Source organism: Lates calcarifer, unplaced genomic scaffold, assembly GCF_001640805.2.
Source record: "Lates calcarifer isolate ASB-BC8 unplaced genomic scaffold, TLL_Latcal_v3 scaffold_20_43, whole genome shotgun sequence".
In the NCBI taxonomy this organism is placed as follows: domain Eukaryota; kingdom Metazoa; phylum Chordata; class Actinopteri; family Centropomidae; genus Lates; species Lates calcarifer.
The window spans coordinates 245,188-262,500 of record NW_026118149.1 but is presented as its reverse complement, the minus strand read 5'-3'; the positions used below and the strand labels follow the sequence as shown (position 1 = coordinate 262,500).

At 46.2% G+C, this 17,313-nt stretch overlaps 3 protein-coding genes and 1 non-coding gene across 4 annotated transcripts; 2 read left to right on the top strand and 2 right to left on the bottom strand.

Annotated features, from left to right (window-relative positions):
* Positions 1–28: 28 nt before the first annotated feature.
* On the bottom strand, positions 29–134 carry LOC127142222 (U6 spliceosomal RNA). Its single transcript, XR_007812708.1, has one exon. It is a non-coding gene; the product is annotated as a U6 spliceosomal RNA (small nuclear RNA).
* A 959-nt stretch (positions 135–1,093) lies between these two features.
* LOC108894557 (WD repeat-containing protein 5) lies at positions 1,094–7,988 on the top strand. Its single transcript, XM_018693273.2, has 13 exons — positions 1,094–1,486; positions 1,924–2,032; positions 2,615–2,688; positions 2,790–2,879; positions 3,451–3,540; positions 3,624–3,707; positions 4,553–4,608; positions 4,761–4,807; positions 4,901–4,976; positions 5,980–6,013; positions 6,271–6,345; positions 6,429–6,516; positions 6,722–7,988. Exons 1-13 carry the CDS (start codon positions 1,412–1,414, stop codon positions 6,820–6,822), a joined length of 999 nt encoding a protein of 332 aa, XP_018548789.1. The 5' UTR covers positions 1,094–1,411; the 3' UTR covers positions 6,823–7,988.
* A 328-nt stretch (positions 7,989–8,316) lies between these two features.
* Positions 8,317–11,858, bottom strand: LOC108894546 (inactive phospholipid phosphatase 7). The gene is made up of 4 exons (XM_018693258.2): positions 11,670–11,858; positions 10,489–10,811; positions 10,225–10,406; positions 8,317–10,052 (listed from the first exon to the last, which is right to left on the bottom strand). The coding sequence occupies exons 1-4, from the start codon at positions 11,855–11,857 to the stop codon at positions 9,846–9,848; spliced, it is 900 nt and encodes a 299-aa protein (XP_018548774.1). The 5' UTR covers position 11,858; the 3' UTR covers positions 8,317–9,845.
* A 2,825-nt stretch (positions 11,859–14,683) lies between these two features.
* Positions 14,684–17,281, top strand: gstt2 (glutathione S-transferase theta 2). Its single transcript, XM_018693298.2, has 5 exons — positions 14,684–14,922; positions 15,423–15,510; positions 16,166–16,316; positions 16,431–16,607; positions 16,734–17,281. Exons 1-5 carry the CDS (start codon positions 14,784–14,786, stop codon positions 16,878–16,880), a joined length of 702 nt encoding a protein of 233 aa, XP_018548814.1. The 5' UTR covers positions 14,684–14,783; the 3' UTR covers positions 16,881–17,281.
* The last annotated feature ends 32 nt before the right edge of the window (positions 17,282–17,313 follow it).

The window sequence follows — 17,313 nt, the reverse complement described above, 5'->3', positions numbered from 1 at the left end:
TTCTTGATGGAAAAATCATGTTTTGATGGAAAATGAGGAACGCTTCACGAATTTGCGTGTCATCCTTGCGCAGGGGCCATGCTAATCTTCTCTGTATCGTTCCAATTTTAGTATATGTGTTAGCGAACTAACACGATAGTACCAACACTCTCTCACGCATTTATAGGTCTCTCTCCGGGAAGAAGATTTAGTCATGGTGGCAGCTGCACAGAGGTTGTGCGGGAGTAAAGTGACTAAGTGGTTTCATTTATACAGAAAACAAAAGTATACAGAGGCCTGGCTGCTGTGCTGTGAGCCCAGAACCTACATTGAGTCACTATGACCCGGTCTGACCCGCTTTCCGGTCCTTGTTGTCAGTCACGGGGCTGATGGGAAATTTATGCAATGAGCCTTTAACTCGAACAGCCAGGATTGGCGGGCTGTGGACAGGAGAACAAAAGATCAAACTCCCAGCCCCTCCCCTTGCATTCCTCCCAGAGACACAACCTCCCGCCGCCTGGTGAGGGGAGCAGGGGCAGCAACAACAACAACCCCCTCCTCCTCCTCCTACTTCCTGCTGCTGCTGCTTCCGTTTGTATTCATATAATTCAACTGCAGCTTCTCATGAGTTACCAGACAAACACAGAATATCAAACATTAGTGTTACTTAATTCATACAAATGCATGCAGTAATTCAACAAGGAAATATCTTTCAGAGTGTTTTTACTGAGTTGCCTGTTTTTAAAAATGCTCTGGAGAGCACGATGCACAGAGAGCACATCATATAAACCTATTTATTATCATTTTTCTTCCATATAAATGTTGACACGCTACTAGTCCTATAGCTTTGCGAAAAGCCCGACAAAACATACATCAAAACGTGCAGTTTAATCTGGAATAGCGTGCTAAGTCTTTTGTTGATACGTTCGTAACCATGACGATGTAAAATGCCTAAACGTTGTTTTAATGTGACAGCTGCAATTAAATTTGGTGTTTTTCCTCTTAAAGAAGATAAGTGGATCATTACATTTGTATTTATTGTTAAAGAAGATTTTATTTTATTTTAATTTATTTACGTGGACCAGGGTAGTTTGTCCTTCATCAGTCGCCGTATGACCTCTCACGCATGCGCAGTAGCAGGGACGTGTTCGCCACATTCTGGCTCTGTGGCTATCTGGAGCCGCTAACCTCTCTGCGCTGCTGTATCAGTCCGGCCCGTTCCAGTACCTAGTCTGTGTCTGCTCAGACCCAACTCTAGACGCGGTTCACGTTGTTAACACGGTACCGGTTCTGACCCAGAACCCGCGCTGAGTGTAAAGGCTACAGTTAGCTCGGTGTTAGCATCGGGAGCCAGGTTAGCTTTAGCTCCGCTGCAGCACAAATCAAAACAAACTGAAGCTAACGGCGGCTAGCAGCCAGGGAGGAGGACAACATGGCGACAGAGGAGAAGAAACCAGAGACAGAGAACATCAAACAGCCTTCGGCCTCGTCGGGGTCCGGCAGCAAGGTGAGTCCGACCGGCTGAGGCCCTGACACCGGGACCGCTGCTCCGGTTAGCCCGGGGCTTCGTCCGGGGACAGACCGACGACTGTGAACCTGGTTAATGCTGTGATGTGGTGATAAACACAGGTTTAATATGAGAGGAAAGAAGTTTATTACTCCTGAAGCTGGGCAGAGAGTCGGCCTCTCTGGGTTGATCTAGTCCAGGTTTGTCAGGTCTAGATGTGGCGGTTTTGGTCTGATGTGGTCTGGATGCAGAAACTGATCTGAGCTCAGCCACTCTTCATTCAGCACTTCAGCAACAATAACAACTGATGATCCATTGATCACTGATCAGAAATGATTGATCTGATCAAACAGGAAGTTACGTGTTCATTATCCTCTGTGTGTGTGTGTGTGTGTGTGTGTGTGTGTGTGTGTGTGTGTGTGTGTGTGTGTTTTCAGTCTAACCCGGCAAAACCAAACTACACAGTGAAGTTCACTTTGGCCGGACACACGAAGGCTGTTTCCTCCGTCAAGTTCAGCCCCAACGGAGAGTGGCTCGCCAGCTCCTGTAAGACCCACAACACACACACACACTGTAACACACACACACAGCAACACACACACAGTGTGAGCGCCAGTAGAACCAGTGAGGTTCTTTAACAGTGTGTGTTGAAGCAGCGGTCGGGTTAAAGCAGTGTAGTAAAGGTTCAGTCTCTCTGGTCTGTTTCTGTGTGTGATGACCGTGTCACAGTAATTACCTGTGAAAGACTCGTGGGTGGAGTTTGGTCATCAGGTGTATTGAGCTCACCTGGTGTGGCTGCTCTCTCTCTCCTCTGGCGTCCACCCTGTTCGTCTTAATGTTAGTTCTCAGTTGTGTTCAGTGTTTTCAGTTAGAACCAGCCCTGAGCCGGGTTGTGACACTGTGACTTTGAGTGGTGGAAGTAATCAGATACTTTCCTGCAGTGAAAGTACTTCACAGTAACAGACACGCTGACAGATGGAGTGATGGTTCTGGATCTTATTATCTTTACATTCATGCCAAATAGTGTTTCTCACTGACGTCCATGAACACATCACCACATTCATTAATTCAAACGTCCATGCTGTGACGCTGTGATGATGCAGTAACCATGGTAACGTCTCTGTGCAGCTGCCGACAAGCTGATAAAGATCTGGGGAGCGTACGATGGAAAGTTTGAGAAATCCATCGTTGGACACAAACTGGTGAGACCCCCCCCCCAAAGAGTCCTGATCCTGGTCTGCATCCAGTCTGGATTTAGATTAGTCCTGGTTCTGATCCTGGTTCTGGTTCTCTGTGTGTGCAGGGGATCTCTGACGTCTCCTGGTCTTCAGACTCCAACCTGCTGGTCTCTGCCTCTGATGATAAAACACTCAAGATCTGGGACAACAACTCTGTAAGACACACACTCACACACATAGAGCTCTCTGATTGGTTGGTCACTCTGTGTACACAACAACAGGGAGCTGCAAGACTGATCCTAAAACCAGGAAGTAAGTTAGCATGTTAGCACTTCCTGTTCCCTCGTCCCAAAGTCAGTGTGTTTCTTTCTAAGAAGAAAGGCTTTTGTAGAAGAGCTCAGAGCTAAATGAAATGACCAGTTGGAAGCTTAGTGGTGGAGACGTTGACGTCATGTGACCGTGGTGTAGTTGGTTTATAGCCTAACATTAGCTTCTTACTTCAAACATCAGAACAGTGGTGTTCATCTGTGAAGATGATCTGATCAACTAAACCTGAAGGATCAGAAACTTTAGCTGCTCACTGTTTATTTTCTGGAATAATCCAAAACACTATGAAAAAATCCCATTGGCTTTTTGTGGAGGAACCAGGCTGATGCTTCAGGTTGGACTACAGAAACACATCATTTAAGTGAGACATAGGAACAGAGTTGAACACTGATGGTTCAGGTGACTGTGACTCTTACTGTGAAAGTTAAAATGTGTCACTGAGTCTCTCTGTGTTTCCAGGGGAAGTGTCTGAAGACTCTGAAAGGTCACAGTAACTACGTCTTCTGCTGTAACTTCAACCCTCAGTCCAACCTGGTGGTTTCTGGATCGGTACGAAGCTTCTCATCAGTTTATGACTTCACCAGACGCTGAGTTTAACTCCTGATGTTCACCTCCTCTCCGTGTCTCTGTAGTTTGATGAGAGCGTTCGTATCTGGGACGTGAAAACAGGAAAATGTCTGAAGACTCTGCCGGCTCACTCTGACCCCGTCTCTGCTGTAAGTCCCTGACCTCTGACCTTCAACCCCGCTGCTGAGGAGGACAGTTTCCTTTATGAGCTGAGGGCGGTCACATGATCGCAGCAGCTGTGAGAGATAAAGTTGTTCATGTGTCAGTGTTTGGTTTCTTTCAGAAGCTGATAATTCCTGTAACTCCAGACAGGATGTAAACGCAGCATGAGGCCGTTCATCCAGTCTGTGTTTAATGATCGATCAACATTATCAGAGATCATTGATTAATCATTTGATATTGAACAACATAGAATCATCAGTTGACAAATTTTCAGTTTTTAATTGTAGTTTTAATTTTCTGTTTTAAGTTTCTGCTGTAGTTTGTTATATTCAGCTGTGAATCACTGAAAATGAAGAGATTTCTTATTAAAAAGTCTTGAATTTAACTTGAAGCAGCAGAAACTCTTCAGGAGCAGAATATCTGCCCGTCTGAGTCCACACACACATCCTGACCGACCAGAGGTAAAGAAGCTGTGGACGAATCAGAAACAACCAGAGAGAGGAACTGACATCATCATCTGAACAGGAAACCAGATTAAGACGTTTGAAAAACATGTTGCCGGTCGGAACCAACAAAGATGGAAACAACAAATCTTTACAATCAGCTGAAAAGGTTTCATCCCAGAGAGCACACAGAGAGGAGGAAGATGCTGTTTGTCTGTCCACCCTGAGTCCCAGCAGGGCTAACAGCTAACAGGGCTAACAGCTAACAGCTAATTGAGCTACCAGGAAACTCTTCAAACTCAAATAATATGTCCTGATATTTATCTAATATCTTATTTCTAAACAGGAAAACTTATTTCATAATAATTACCTGTCTTTGTGTTTTTTAGGTTCACTTCAACCGAGACGGCTCGCTCATTGTCTCCAGCAGCTACGACGGACTCTGGTACACACACACACACACACACACACACACACACACACTCTCACACTCTGCACTTGGTCTCAGCTCTTGTTATAAATAAACCAACATTAACGCTGCTGGTGATGATGCTCCTCCTCTCCCTGGTTTATTTGTGTGTGTGTGTGTGTGTGCAGTCGGATCTGGGACACAGCATCAGGACAGTGTCTGAAGACTCTGATCGGTGAGTGGAACCTCTGAATACGACAGAATAACCCTTTAATGTGCAGAACAGACAGTAATGACCTGTGACAGTAACACAAGTCTCTCTCCTCAGACGACGACAATCCTCCAGTGTCTTTTGTCAAGTTTTCTCCAAATGGAAAATACATCCTGGCTGCTACTCTGGACAAGTCAGTGTTGTCCCTGTCAGCAGCTCCACACTTCACTGGTCACACTGTTTAAAGATTCCTGTTTAACATGAGTTTATAACCTGACTTTAACCCTATTACTCTTCTCTAGTTAACTACTCCAGCATCATTTTAACTTCATTGACTCTTAACACCTAATGAACCATGCTAACTCTCAGATAGTTACATTAGCTATGTTTTAGTTAACTGTACTAACACATAGTTAGCATAATATTAACTTTAGTGACACCAGGTTAATGTCATTCTAACTTTACTAGCTCTCAACCAGCCTCATGGTCCCTTACTAAAACATAGCTTAGCGAGTTTTTACCTTACTAACATCTAATTAGCATCATTGTAACTTCGCTAACACTGCATCTAAAGTTATGCTAACTAAATCTTAGCAAGCCTCCTGTTAACCATGTTTGCGCACAGCTAGTGTCAGTTTAAACATGCTAACTCTGAGGTAACATCATGTTAACTCTCAAAAACCTAGCTTGTGTCATTTAAACCTAACTAACTCTTTTTTAGTGTCATTATATCTTAGTTTGCATAATTTTAGCTGTACTAACCCTCAGCTAACCTTTAGTCGTATGTTAATCGCAGTAACACAAGACCTTCACTCTTAACTAGCATCAGTTTGTTTACCTACTCTAAGCTAGCTCTTTGTTATCTGACTGAAACTGTGTTTGGTTAAACTTGTGTAGCTAACATTTAGCTAGCATCATGTTAATCCTACTAAAACTTAAAATGAAGCTAGCTCAGTTTAATAAGACATAGCTAGTGTCATGCTAACCCCCCTAGCAGCTGAACCATTGTTAATCATCGGTAATTCTGCTGTTTGTCAGTAAATGTAAAACTCCAGGTGACAGTGAGTTTGTTCAGTGTTGTGTTCACTGACATCTGGAAATAACTGTTTTATTTAGAGGAACCCAGAGCTCTTAACAACTACCTCTCTGGCTGGTGTGTCAGTTCATACAGTTACTCTGTGTTCTGTGGTTTACAGCACGTTGAAGCTGTGGGACTACAGCAAGGGAAAGGTACTGTCTGTCTACCTGACTGTCCACCTGTCTGATTACCTGTCTATCTGTCTGTCTACCTGTCTGATTACCTGTCTACCTGTCTATCTACCTGTCTGATTACCTGTCTGTCTACCTGTCTGATTACCTGTCTGTCTACCTGTCTGTTTGTTGACCTGTCTGTCCACCTGTCTGTCTACCTATCTGATTACCTGTCTGTCTACCTGTCTGTCTACCTGTCTGTCTACCTGTCTGATTACCTGTCTGTCTGTCCTCAGTGTTTGAAGACCTACACCGGCCATAAGAATGAGAAGTACTGCATCTTCGCCAACTTCTCTGTGACAGGAGGGAAGGTAAGACCCACAGAGTCTCTACATCTCTGGGAATGATCCACTCTGCTGATTTGACCTGTGACCTGTGTGTCTGTGTGTGTCAGTGGATCGTGTCAGGCTCTGAGGACAGCATGGTTTACATCTGGAACCTTCAGACCAAAGAGATCGTTCAGAAACTACAAGGACACACAGGTATGACCTTTGACCTCTGAGCATGGCTCTCTCCTAGTCTCTGTCTCTGTCTCCCAGTCTGTGACTCTGTAACATACCTGGCCCTCAGGCAGACCTCAGAGGAAGTCTCTGGTTGCAGGTCTTGGTCCTGCTCTGAGAGTTCACCTGTCCCAGGTGTTGTAAACAGGAAGTTGTGTTGCTGTCTGACCCCGGTGTCTCTCTGCAGACGTGGTGATCTCCACCGCCTGTCATCCGACAGAAAACATCATCGCCTCTGCCGCTCTGGAAAACGACAAAACCATCAAACTGTGGAAGAGTGACTGTTAGACTGAAGGAGACCAGAACCAGAACCAGGACCCGGACCCAAACTGAACTGGTTTAACCGTCACACACACACATACAGGTTTTCACTGTAAACACACAGTCTGTACGCTCACAGACCCAGAACACAGTCAGACTAGGTCCCAGAGTGTCTCAGGTCCAGACGGTTAGAAACAGGAAGTGACTCCATGTGATTCATGTTTAAACAACTACAGGAAGTCCTCAGGTAGGGGGCGGAGCCTGTGTTACATCTGACTTCCTGTTTGTTTCCTTTGTTGTGTCAGTTCATTGCTTCCTGCTCATTAAGAATCAGCACTTCCTCCTCCTCCTTTCACAGTAAAAGCCTTCTGTTAGTGGAAATCATTTAAACTGAGAACAGGAAACAGAACTCACCTGGACTCCACCTGGAGGAACATGTTCATCAAAAACAGGAGGGATATCTGTACACTTCCTGTGCTCGTGTCATTGAAGAAAGAAAGAAAGAACATTTTTATTCAGTAGAAACAGATTCTAATGATCAAGAAGATCTAGTAAAACCTGCAGGTCCAGGTCCAGGTGTTTCTCAGCAGGTACACATCTGAAGACACCTGAGTCCTGCTGAACACAGCAGGAGAGTGTTTTATTTAAATCAAAGATTCAGGATCCAGTCTCTGATATTAACAAACATCAGAAATAAACATTAGAGCAGGAAGGAAGATCAGAAACACCCTGATGACATCAGCAGACATGTGACTGAACAGACCAATGAGGATGAACCAGGAAACTGAAACACATGGAAAATAAGTGGAATGACCCTTTAAAGAAAAGTAAATCTCTGGGTTTAAAAACATTTAATTTCTTTCAGTAATAAACTTTAAAATTTAAACAGTTCATGTTCTGAATCATCAGATGATTCGACGTCAGATTAGTGTTGCTAGGACACAGTTTGATTGACAGCTGGGACACGCCCACTCCTCTCTGACTCATCAGTTGCCGTGGTAACTGTGTGTTTGTGTCTGTGCTGCGTTCACTGACTCTGTTCTGTAGGAACATTTAACAATACAAACTGCAGCTTCTCACCTTCATCATCATCATCACTGCTCTCAGTCCGTTTCCTGTCAGCTGACCACCAACATCTGAACTGTTTGGAAGGATTTTTTCAGTTATTTGTAAATAAAGATTTTTGACTATGAGGTTTTCTCTGTCTGTTTCCACGGCGACACTCGGACTCGTGGAGTTTTTGGTTCCAGAATTCAGAGTAAAAGTATCACAGTGTATTTATCATGTTTTATTTGGAAAGTAACTAGTAACTGTATCTGATGGATAGATGTGGAGTAGATGTGTAAGGTGGTGGAAAATAGAAATGACAATATTTCAGTTATGGTTTGTTCCATTTACATCAGAGGGCGGGGTTCGTTGACGGCGTCCCAGTTGAAACTTTTGACTAGGAACTCAGAAATCCTGTCTTCAGAGTACAACTTGAACGCACCATAAATATACTTAGTTACTTTTCAGTGTAGCTGAAGAAACAGGTAAAAATAGTTTTTATTCAGTTCAACAGATGCATAGTTTCAACTCTCACAAACTCTTGTTCTTGTGACCCTCAGAAGTTCAATCAGAAAACTGTTGATTTCTGACACTTTATTCTGTTTCTATTTCTGTGTAACGTCCTGAGTCTCATTCATTTTCACCAACATCAGCTCACATCACAGATAAAACCACCGCGAGTAAATTCATCTGTTATTTCCAGTAAAATACCTGTGTTTCAGCTCTGAATCCAAAACTGTGTGTTAATAGTTTATAATCACGTCTTTCTATAAAAAGTCAAAGCTGTCAAATGTTTTAAAGATGATCAGCTGAAGAAGAAAAGATTTAAAGGAGGATTGATGTAAAACCTGCAGAGAAACTACAGATCTGTTTCATTTAGTTTATTCAGACAAAATCACCTGAACACAAGGTCCACTTACTTTTACTGGAGCTTTCAGTCAGACACCATAAAGACAAATTTGTTAGTAAGGTAACGATAGCACCGTAATGTTACTATGCCACTGTAGTTTTACGTTTGTTTTTGAAATGTCTGTGAACTGTGTCCATATTTTTATAGTCGGCTGTTGATTATGATTCTGATTCTCAGTGGACTGAAGATTATTTTGGTTTAATTCAGAAAAGTCTGAAAATGTAACTGACAAAAATAATTTTTTTCAAAAGTTATTTTTAGTTTTTAATCTCATTTTCTTGTGGAAACGTGTTGTTAATGAACTGATCACTGCTGAGTGATTTTGACTGATGAAGACAGAGAGACCTGGTCAAAAGCTCAGAGAACAGCAGTAAGTGGAACCTTTAGCTAAGATAGTTTTTTCGTTACAGGTTGAGAATGAACTTCTCGCTCAAAACCAGCTGTCGTCATGACAACCACACAAAAATAAAAGCCGTTAGATACCTGGTCAGAACTGGGCTGATGGGAAACAAAAAACTGAACTGCTCACTCACCTGTCACACCTGAAACACCTGACTGACCCCTGATACACATCACAGATTAAAAACTAAAATCCAGAATCTCTGCAGCTTTAATAAAACTGATCAGTGTGATGTCTACGAGGCGACTGAATCAACCAAACCGACACCTGAACCAGGTACATCAGGTTCCTGCAAAAATCTAAACATCTGGCAGGAACCAGAATCCAGCAGGACCAGGTCCAGTCCAGTCCAGTTCACACAGGACTACCATAAGACTATTTTATTGAAAAGGACTCTCAGTCTGACACTGATCCAAAGTGATCCAGACCAGTTTATACTGGTCCAAACCAGTTTTTAAAAAGTGGTGTCCAGATCGGACTAAAACAGTCTGTATCAGTCTCACATCCGACCAAACCAGGTCTAAACCAGTTCAGCCCAGTTTGAACCTCTCTAAACCAGTGGAGTCCAGCATGCCGATGGACCTGAGAATTTGGCACGAACACGAATCCAAGAGGACCAGTCCAACCTGGACTAGAATAGTCTATAGTAGTCTTACTCCAATGTGAACCAGTATAAACCAGTACAAACTGGTTCTAAACCAGCAGAGTCCAGCGCAGCGTGCCGATGGAGATGAGGGTCTGGCAGGTAGCAGAGTCCAGCCAAACAGACTCCACCAGGCTGAAGTGCAGGAAGCCGAGAGCGAATCCACATCCAACATCCGATAGGTGATGTTTGCCCAGCAGGACCCGGGACACGCCCACCAGGAAGGCCCACAGGTAGAGCAGGATCCTCAGGGGCACCTGGACAACAACAAGAGTTTATGGACATGAAACACTGGTTTTAAACTGGTCTACGTTTAAATAAGATTTTGTGACTGGTCTGTGGTCAGTGCCTTGCTCAAAGGTAAAGGGCGGCAGTATTTCTAACACACAGACCCAGGTGACCCAAGGTGATCATGATAGAGCGACTGACCGCCAGCACCAGGTGGTTCAGCAGGAACTTGGACACCATGACGGCCCGGCTGGCATGGGCTGCTGGGAAAGAATATATATCCATGGCAATGTAGTCCAGAAACCCCGGAGGAAAATCCCAGGGTCCTCTGCGTTTGACCAGCTTCTGCATCCCAGCAACCGTCATCAGATCCAGGATCAGAGCTGAACACAGACATGGAGTCAGTCAGAGGATTCATGCCCACACAGACAGAAACAGGACTCAGACCGCCTCCTGGCCTCTTACCCAGCAGCAGATTGATGAGGACTTCCTGTCCAGCCAGCGTGTTGCTCCTCCACAGACAGATCAGAGTCCCGCAGAGCCAGGGCAGGGCGTGCCCGCTGAGGGCCAGGAGGGTCACCATGGACCGGAGTGGGGCCCCGGGGCCGTGGGGCCTCACGCAGACGCCCAGACGCTTCGACAGGCTGATGTCAATGGCCAGCAGAGAGTTGATGGCGATGCCTCGAAACGACGGGTTCAGCTGCATGCAGTCCTGTTCCGGCCACCGAGACGCATCCTTCGCCCCCCCCTCGGCCACCGGGCCCCCCTCCGAGGAGTCCCTGGACCCCCTGAGGACGGAGACACAGGACAGGAACATGACTCCACCTCAGGTAAAGAACACCTTCACTGTCCAGTAACACCTGTAAACATCTGTCAACACCTGTCATCACCTGTAAACACCTGTAAACACCTTCCATCACCTGTCAACACCTGTAAACACCTTCCATCACCTGTCATCACCTGTAAACACCTGTAAACACCTGACATTTCTTGTAAACAAAGGCAGAATCAAGAGAAAATACTCAAGTAAAGTTCAAATACCTCTAAACTGTACTTGAGTAAATGTACTTAGTTACTTTTCAGATGAAATGATCTGTGTTGGTGACTGTCGATGACCTGCAGCATTTCCTGTACATCTCATGCTGGAAGGCTTTTAATGTGAAACTCCTGAGCAGGAAGTGATGAGCTGTAATTAGAGCAGCTTCACAGAAACAGGTGGAGAGAACAGGTGAACTGTTACAACTCTGGAGCACTGAGATCTGCAGTGATCTGCAGATGTTACACAGAATCAGCTGATTTAAAGTTTCTGTATCAGACCAGTGTTTGTTCTGTTCAAACTGGACTCAACTGGACTGAGGTCTAATCTGGATCATACTCACATTCAAACTCTCGACAGAAACTGAACCGGTTCTTTAAATATCTGGATTATCTGCTGTGATCATATCAAACACTGTATTTAACAGAACTGAGCTCTGGGTCCTGGTCCTGGGTCAGGATCAGGTCCAGGATCAGGTCTGGACAGATATTAGCACTTTTGACTAAAGATGTATTGAACAGACTAAAACTATGGTCCAGGTCCAGGTCCAGGTCTGTTCGGATTCTAAATGTCAGCTGTGATGTCAGTGGGCGGAGCCTCTGGGTCTTACCTCAGTCCAGTGTCCTCCTGCTGACTCTGCTGTCTGAACGCGGCTCTCCTCGGACCGCCACTGCCGCCCCCCCGCCCCTCCCCCGCTGCCTGCTCCCTCCGGGGCGGCTGGTTCAGGGACATGAACTCGGGCCGGTTCAGGACGTTGTTCCGGTCTCTGGCCCGGCACCGGGCCTGGCTGCCGGGCATGATGGAGGTCTGGAGGTGGTGTTGGTGCCGTGTGAGCGCTGCAGGACTGCAGGACTGTGACGGATCAGGTCTGAGACTCTGGGGGACTCTGCTATAAATAGATCAGCTGGCCTTCTTCTGCTGTCAGCTGTTCAGAGAGAGAGAAGCTGGAAAAACACTGAACACTCGGTGCAATGAGGCCAGCACTGTGTCACGTTAAAGGGACAATTCACCATTTATCCACGTCCAGCTCCAACACACCTTCACACTCGTCTCCATCCTGCTGGAAACTGCTGCAACTAAAGACACACAGCCACTGTTTTCAGTCCTGCAGGACCTGCATGAAGACCTGGTCCAGGAGAGGACAGGGGGGGCGGCTGAGGCTGAGGGCTGGACGGTTCAGGGCCGAACACCGCTGGACTGTTGGATGTTGTTGGAGCTGATCCAGACTTGGCTCCAGTGTTCAGGACGTGTTTCTACAACATTACTAAAAACCGTTTTAATCTGAATCCACCACGCTGTCCAGGTGCATTATGGGAAGTGTAGGATCCAGTGTTTGTGGACTAACAGTGTGGAGAGACGCAGCAACAGGCTGCTGCTCCACAAACACCACCTTCATATAGAATATCATCCGCCCACATTCTGCCTGCTGAACTGGACCAGACTGGACCCAGTCCAGGCTAAATACAGACCACACACACACACACACACACACACACACAGTCAGTAGCTTCTTATTTTAGGGCTGCAGGCAGGATTTTCAAGATGCTGAAGTCATGAAGTCGTGTCCAGACTGCACCCACTCCCTCCTTTTTAAATGAGCTCTCACATTATATTTGATTGTTTTAAAGTTTCGGTCCAAGCTGCTCAGAGTTTCTGTCCTTCAGAAACTACAGCTCCCATAAGTCTTTGAGACGTCTCTGCAGGAACAGACACCAAACTACAGCTACAGCATTTTACCTGCACAGACTGTGTCACAGGTGTGTCCAGGTGGAGCAGAAATCACAGAGACAGCTGAGGAGGTTTCCCTCTGCAATAACAAACAGTTTCTTCTCTTGAACTCCAGCGGTCAGAGCAGGTTTCACATTCTGACGTCTGCATGTTAAATGATCATTAGTTCAACAACCTGCTGAGCTGAAACTAATCTGATCTGAGTTTATTGGTTTTACAGACACAATCATCTTCATTCATACAGGCTGATCATCAGTTATTGATCCTCACAGCGACACACAGAGAAACAAACCAAATATAAAACCATGGAGAAGAAGTTCAGAGTGATGAGGCAGGAGAATAACTGCTCTGATCCGCCCACACCTCCACAGGTAACAGCTTCACTGGATCAATCCACCCCCATTAGAAACAAATTAAAACATCTTCTCAGTGAAAGTGCGTGTGAAGGTGTGTGTGTGTGTGCGTGTGTGCGTGTGTGTTAGGATCAGGATCAGGATCAGGGAATGCCAGTTTTCCTCTGGTCCAGTCCAGATTCACTCTGATCCAAACCACCTCCACTGGACCCTATTCTCCAGAATCCAGACCAAATGTTCCTGTTCCTCTGGACTCTGCTGAGACACCTGATGTCCAACCTGTCCTGTCTCCAACCTCCACATCCCAGCTGTCCCTGAGTCCCTGAGTTAAAACCCTCAGAGCCCAGGACAGACCAGAGGGTGGATCTCTCTGGATTGTCAGGAAGCTGCTGTTTCTCTCCTGGTCTCAGTCTGGTCAGATCTTCAGACGGGATGAGTCCAGAACCAGCAGTGTTTGGGTCCAGAACCACAGGACTGTAGGAGACCATGTCCTTCATCTTGTTCCAGATGTTGAAGGTCAGGTTGCCCAGGTGTTTGGCCTGGTCTATCAGAGCTCCTGAGAGCAGCTGGTGATCCTCCAGCAGGGGGCGCTGCTGGACTCTTTCCACTGCAGCCTTGTAGTTGTTGAGGAATGAGACGTCTTCAGCTCTCAGCTCGTCCTCTGTGGCTCTGACTGTGTGTGAAAGAGCTGCTATCTCTCTGCTCAGAGCCTCCATCTTCTCCTCCATCTTCTCCTCCATCTTCTCCTTCATCTTCTCCATCTTCTCCTCCATCTTCTCCTCCATCTTCTCCTCCATCTTCTCCTTCATCTTCTCCATCTTCTCCTTCATCTTCTCCTCCATCTTCTCCTCCATCTTCTCCTCCATCTTCTCCTTCATCTTCTCCTCCATCTTCTCCTCCATCTTCTCCTCCATCTTCTCCTCCATCTTCTCCTCCATCTTCTCCTCCATCTTCTCCTCCATCTTCTCCTCCATCTTCTCCTCCATCTTCTCCTCCATCTTCTCCTTCATCTTCTCCTTCATCTTCTCCTCCATCTTCTCCATCTTCTCCTCCATCTTCTCCTCCATCTTCTCCATCTTCTCCTCCATCTTCTCCTCCATCTTCTCCTCCATCTTCTCCTTCATCTCCTCCATCTTCTCCATCTTCTCCTCCATCTTCTCCATCTTCTCCTCCATCTTCTCCTCCATCTTCTCCATCTTCTCCTCCATCTTCTCCTTCATCTCCTCCATCTTCTCCATCTTCTCCTCCATCTTCTCCATCTTCTCCTCCATCTTCTCCTCCATCATCTCCTCCATCTTCTCCATCTTCTCCTCCATCTTCTCCTCCATCTTCTCCATCTTCTGTTACTGTGTGTTGTTGTGTGTTGCTGTGTTACTGTGTGTTGTTGTGTTGTTGTGTGTTGCTGTGTGTTGTTGTGTTGTTGTGTGTTGCTGTGTGTTGTTGTGTTACTGTGTGTTGTTGTGTGTTGCTGTGTGTTGTTGTGTTGTTGTGTGTTGCTGTGTGTTGTTGTGTTACTGTGTGTTGTTGTGTGTTGCTGTGTTACTGTGTGTTGTTGTGTTGTTGTGTAGCGGCCTGCAGGGGGCGCTGAGCAGCAGCTCCGCTCACCGGAACTCAGCAGTTGTTTATCAGCTGTGTGATTCAACATGAGCTCGGTGTCGGTGTCGGCGGATCGGATGGTGGAGGTTTACCTGGACCTCCTGTCGCAGCCCTGCCGCGCGGTCCACATCCTCCTCAACTGCACCAAGATCCCGCACCGGGTCCGGACCGTGGCTCTGAGGAGAGGTGAGTAGCTAACCGGCTAACTACCTGAACGGCTAACTCGTTAACTGGTTACCTGTCTGAGCGGTGAGCACCGGGCTCAGGTAACAGGTGGTCCACAGATTAACGTCTCTCTGGTTTTCTGCTCCGTTGTTTCGATCTGACCCCGTGAACTTTGACCCAGATTTAAACAGAGTTCGGACGCATGTCACCAAACTCTGTTTAAATTCCGGTCAGTTTAACGGTAACGGTTTAAAAAATGTGTAAAAACATTGTGATAGATAAAATCTGAAGATTGGACAGAAGGTAACAGCAGCTTCTGATTAATTCGGCTTTTAAATAAAGTTTGAAACGACGTCTGGTTTCAGTAGAAATGTGTTTTTTAACGTTGTTCACGCGGCGTCAAGAAGGCGTTTCTGAGCTGACATAACGTGACTGAGTCTGTGAGGTGAGAGTGTGTGTGAGGTTAAAGTGGGTGATTTCTGAACGGAGTCTGGTTCAGAACTTCTGTTTGAATTGCGCAGGAGAGAACAGGAGCCCGGACTTCACCAAACTGAATCCGATGCAGAAGGTTCCTGTAATGGTGGACGACGGCTTCGTCCTCACAGAGAGGTTAAACACACACACACACACACACACACACACACAGCTGCAGTCTGACCTCCATGTTAAGTTTCTGTCTAAAATAAACTTTATTCAACTCACAGTTTGTTAACAAAGAGCCAGGATCGAGTTTAAAGAGAGAAAATACAAAATCCATGTTTTTAAAGTGACGCGTCTGTTTTTGTTCGTGATGTATTTGACTCAGGTGTTTTCTTTAACTGGGTTTAGAGCTGGAACGTTTCCTCTGGTGATATTTTCTGTTTCCATATTTTTATTTAAGACCAATGTCTCCGTCCTTCAGGTCTCTGCAGCTGTACGTCCAGAATATTGAGTCATGACTCAAATGTGAGGTAGTTTCAGACGTCAGAACACAGGAGTTACTCATGTTGAGTCTGAATCAAACTGAGACTAACTTTAGCTCAGTCCACTGCAGCATGTGTTTTAATGTCAACTTCACCTGAGGACATTCTTCCATCGAATGGAATAATTATTGATCCTTGATCAGCAGAGTATCAGAGTAAACCTCCTGTTAACACTGAGGCGTCGTCCCAGACCTGATCTGACCTGCATCAAACCAGGTTTTATAGACCAGAGATTTATTCCTATATCTACTGTGTTAACGTGTGTGTGTGTGTGTGTGTGTGTCTGTGTGTCTGTCTCGCAGTGACGCCATCTTGAAGTACCTGGCCACTAAGTATGACGTCCCCGAGCACTGGTATCCACGGCAACCAGAGAGACGAGCCAGAGTGGACGAGTACACAGCCTGGCATCACAGCAACACACGACCACACGCTGCTAAAGTCTTTATAACAGAGGTATACCTGTACACACACCTGAACGCACCCGCACGCAGCAGACCAATCAGTGAAGGCGGTGTGTGTGATGTCACAGTCAGATCAGTGATGGGTCTCTGTCTCCGCCCGGCTCAGGTGCTCCTCCCGGCTCAGTCCGGCTCTTCGGTGGATGAGGTGCGTTTGATTCATGCTCTGTCTCAGCTGGACGACACTCTGGACAAACTGGAGTCCATGTTCCTGCGCAGACAGCCCTTCCTCTGCGGCGACGACGTCACCGTGGCCGACCTGCTCGCCGTCTGCGAGCTCATGCAGGTCAGAGGCTCTGATTGGTCTAGGCTGTTAATCAGCTGACTGTTGGGTACTGTTGCTAACCTGTGTGTGTGTGTGTGTGTGTGTGTGTGTGTGTGTGTGTGTGCGTGTGCGCGCGCGCGCGTGCAGCCACTGGGGGGGGGCAGGGACGTCCTGCAGGCTCGTCCTCAGCTGCAGAGCTGGAGGAGCAGGGTGCAGTCGGCCGTCGGCGACGCCTTTGACCGAGCTCACACCGTCCTGTACGCCCTCAGAGACCGCCGCAAGGCCAAGCTGTGATGTCATCACAGGGGGCTGGCACACAGGAGTGATGTCACACAGAGAGGGTGGGGCCAGGAGACACCTGCAGCCAGACTGAGGGAAGAGCCCTTCATCATCATCAACGATTAAGACGACAATTACGATGATGATGATCATCAGTGTGGGCGGAGCCTGAGTCAGGTGTGTTTGGTCTCTGTCCTCCTGTGGAGTTTCTCTTGTTTTATTAAACGTTCTGTCAATAATCTGAACTCCTGTTTGGAATCACTTTGATTGATCTGATTGATCGATGGAAACTGTCTGATCCACGGCAGCACTTAAACTCACCACAGCTTCATTGATCACTGATGACACGTTCAGTGACTCTAATGGTGAATAGGATTTTTGTAATGACGAAAAATAAATTTGAGATTTTATTTTTACATTCAACTCCTTTGTTTTTATTTACCTTTTG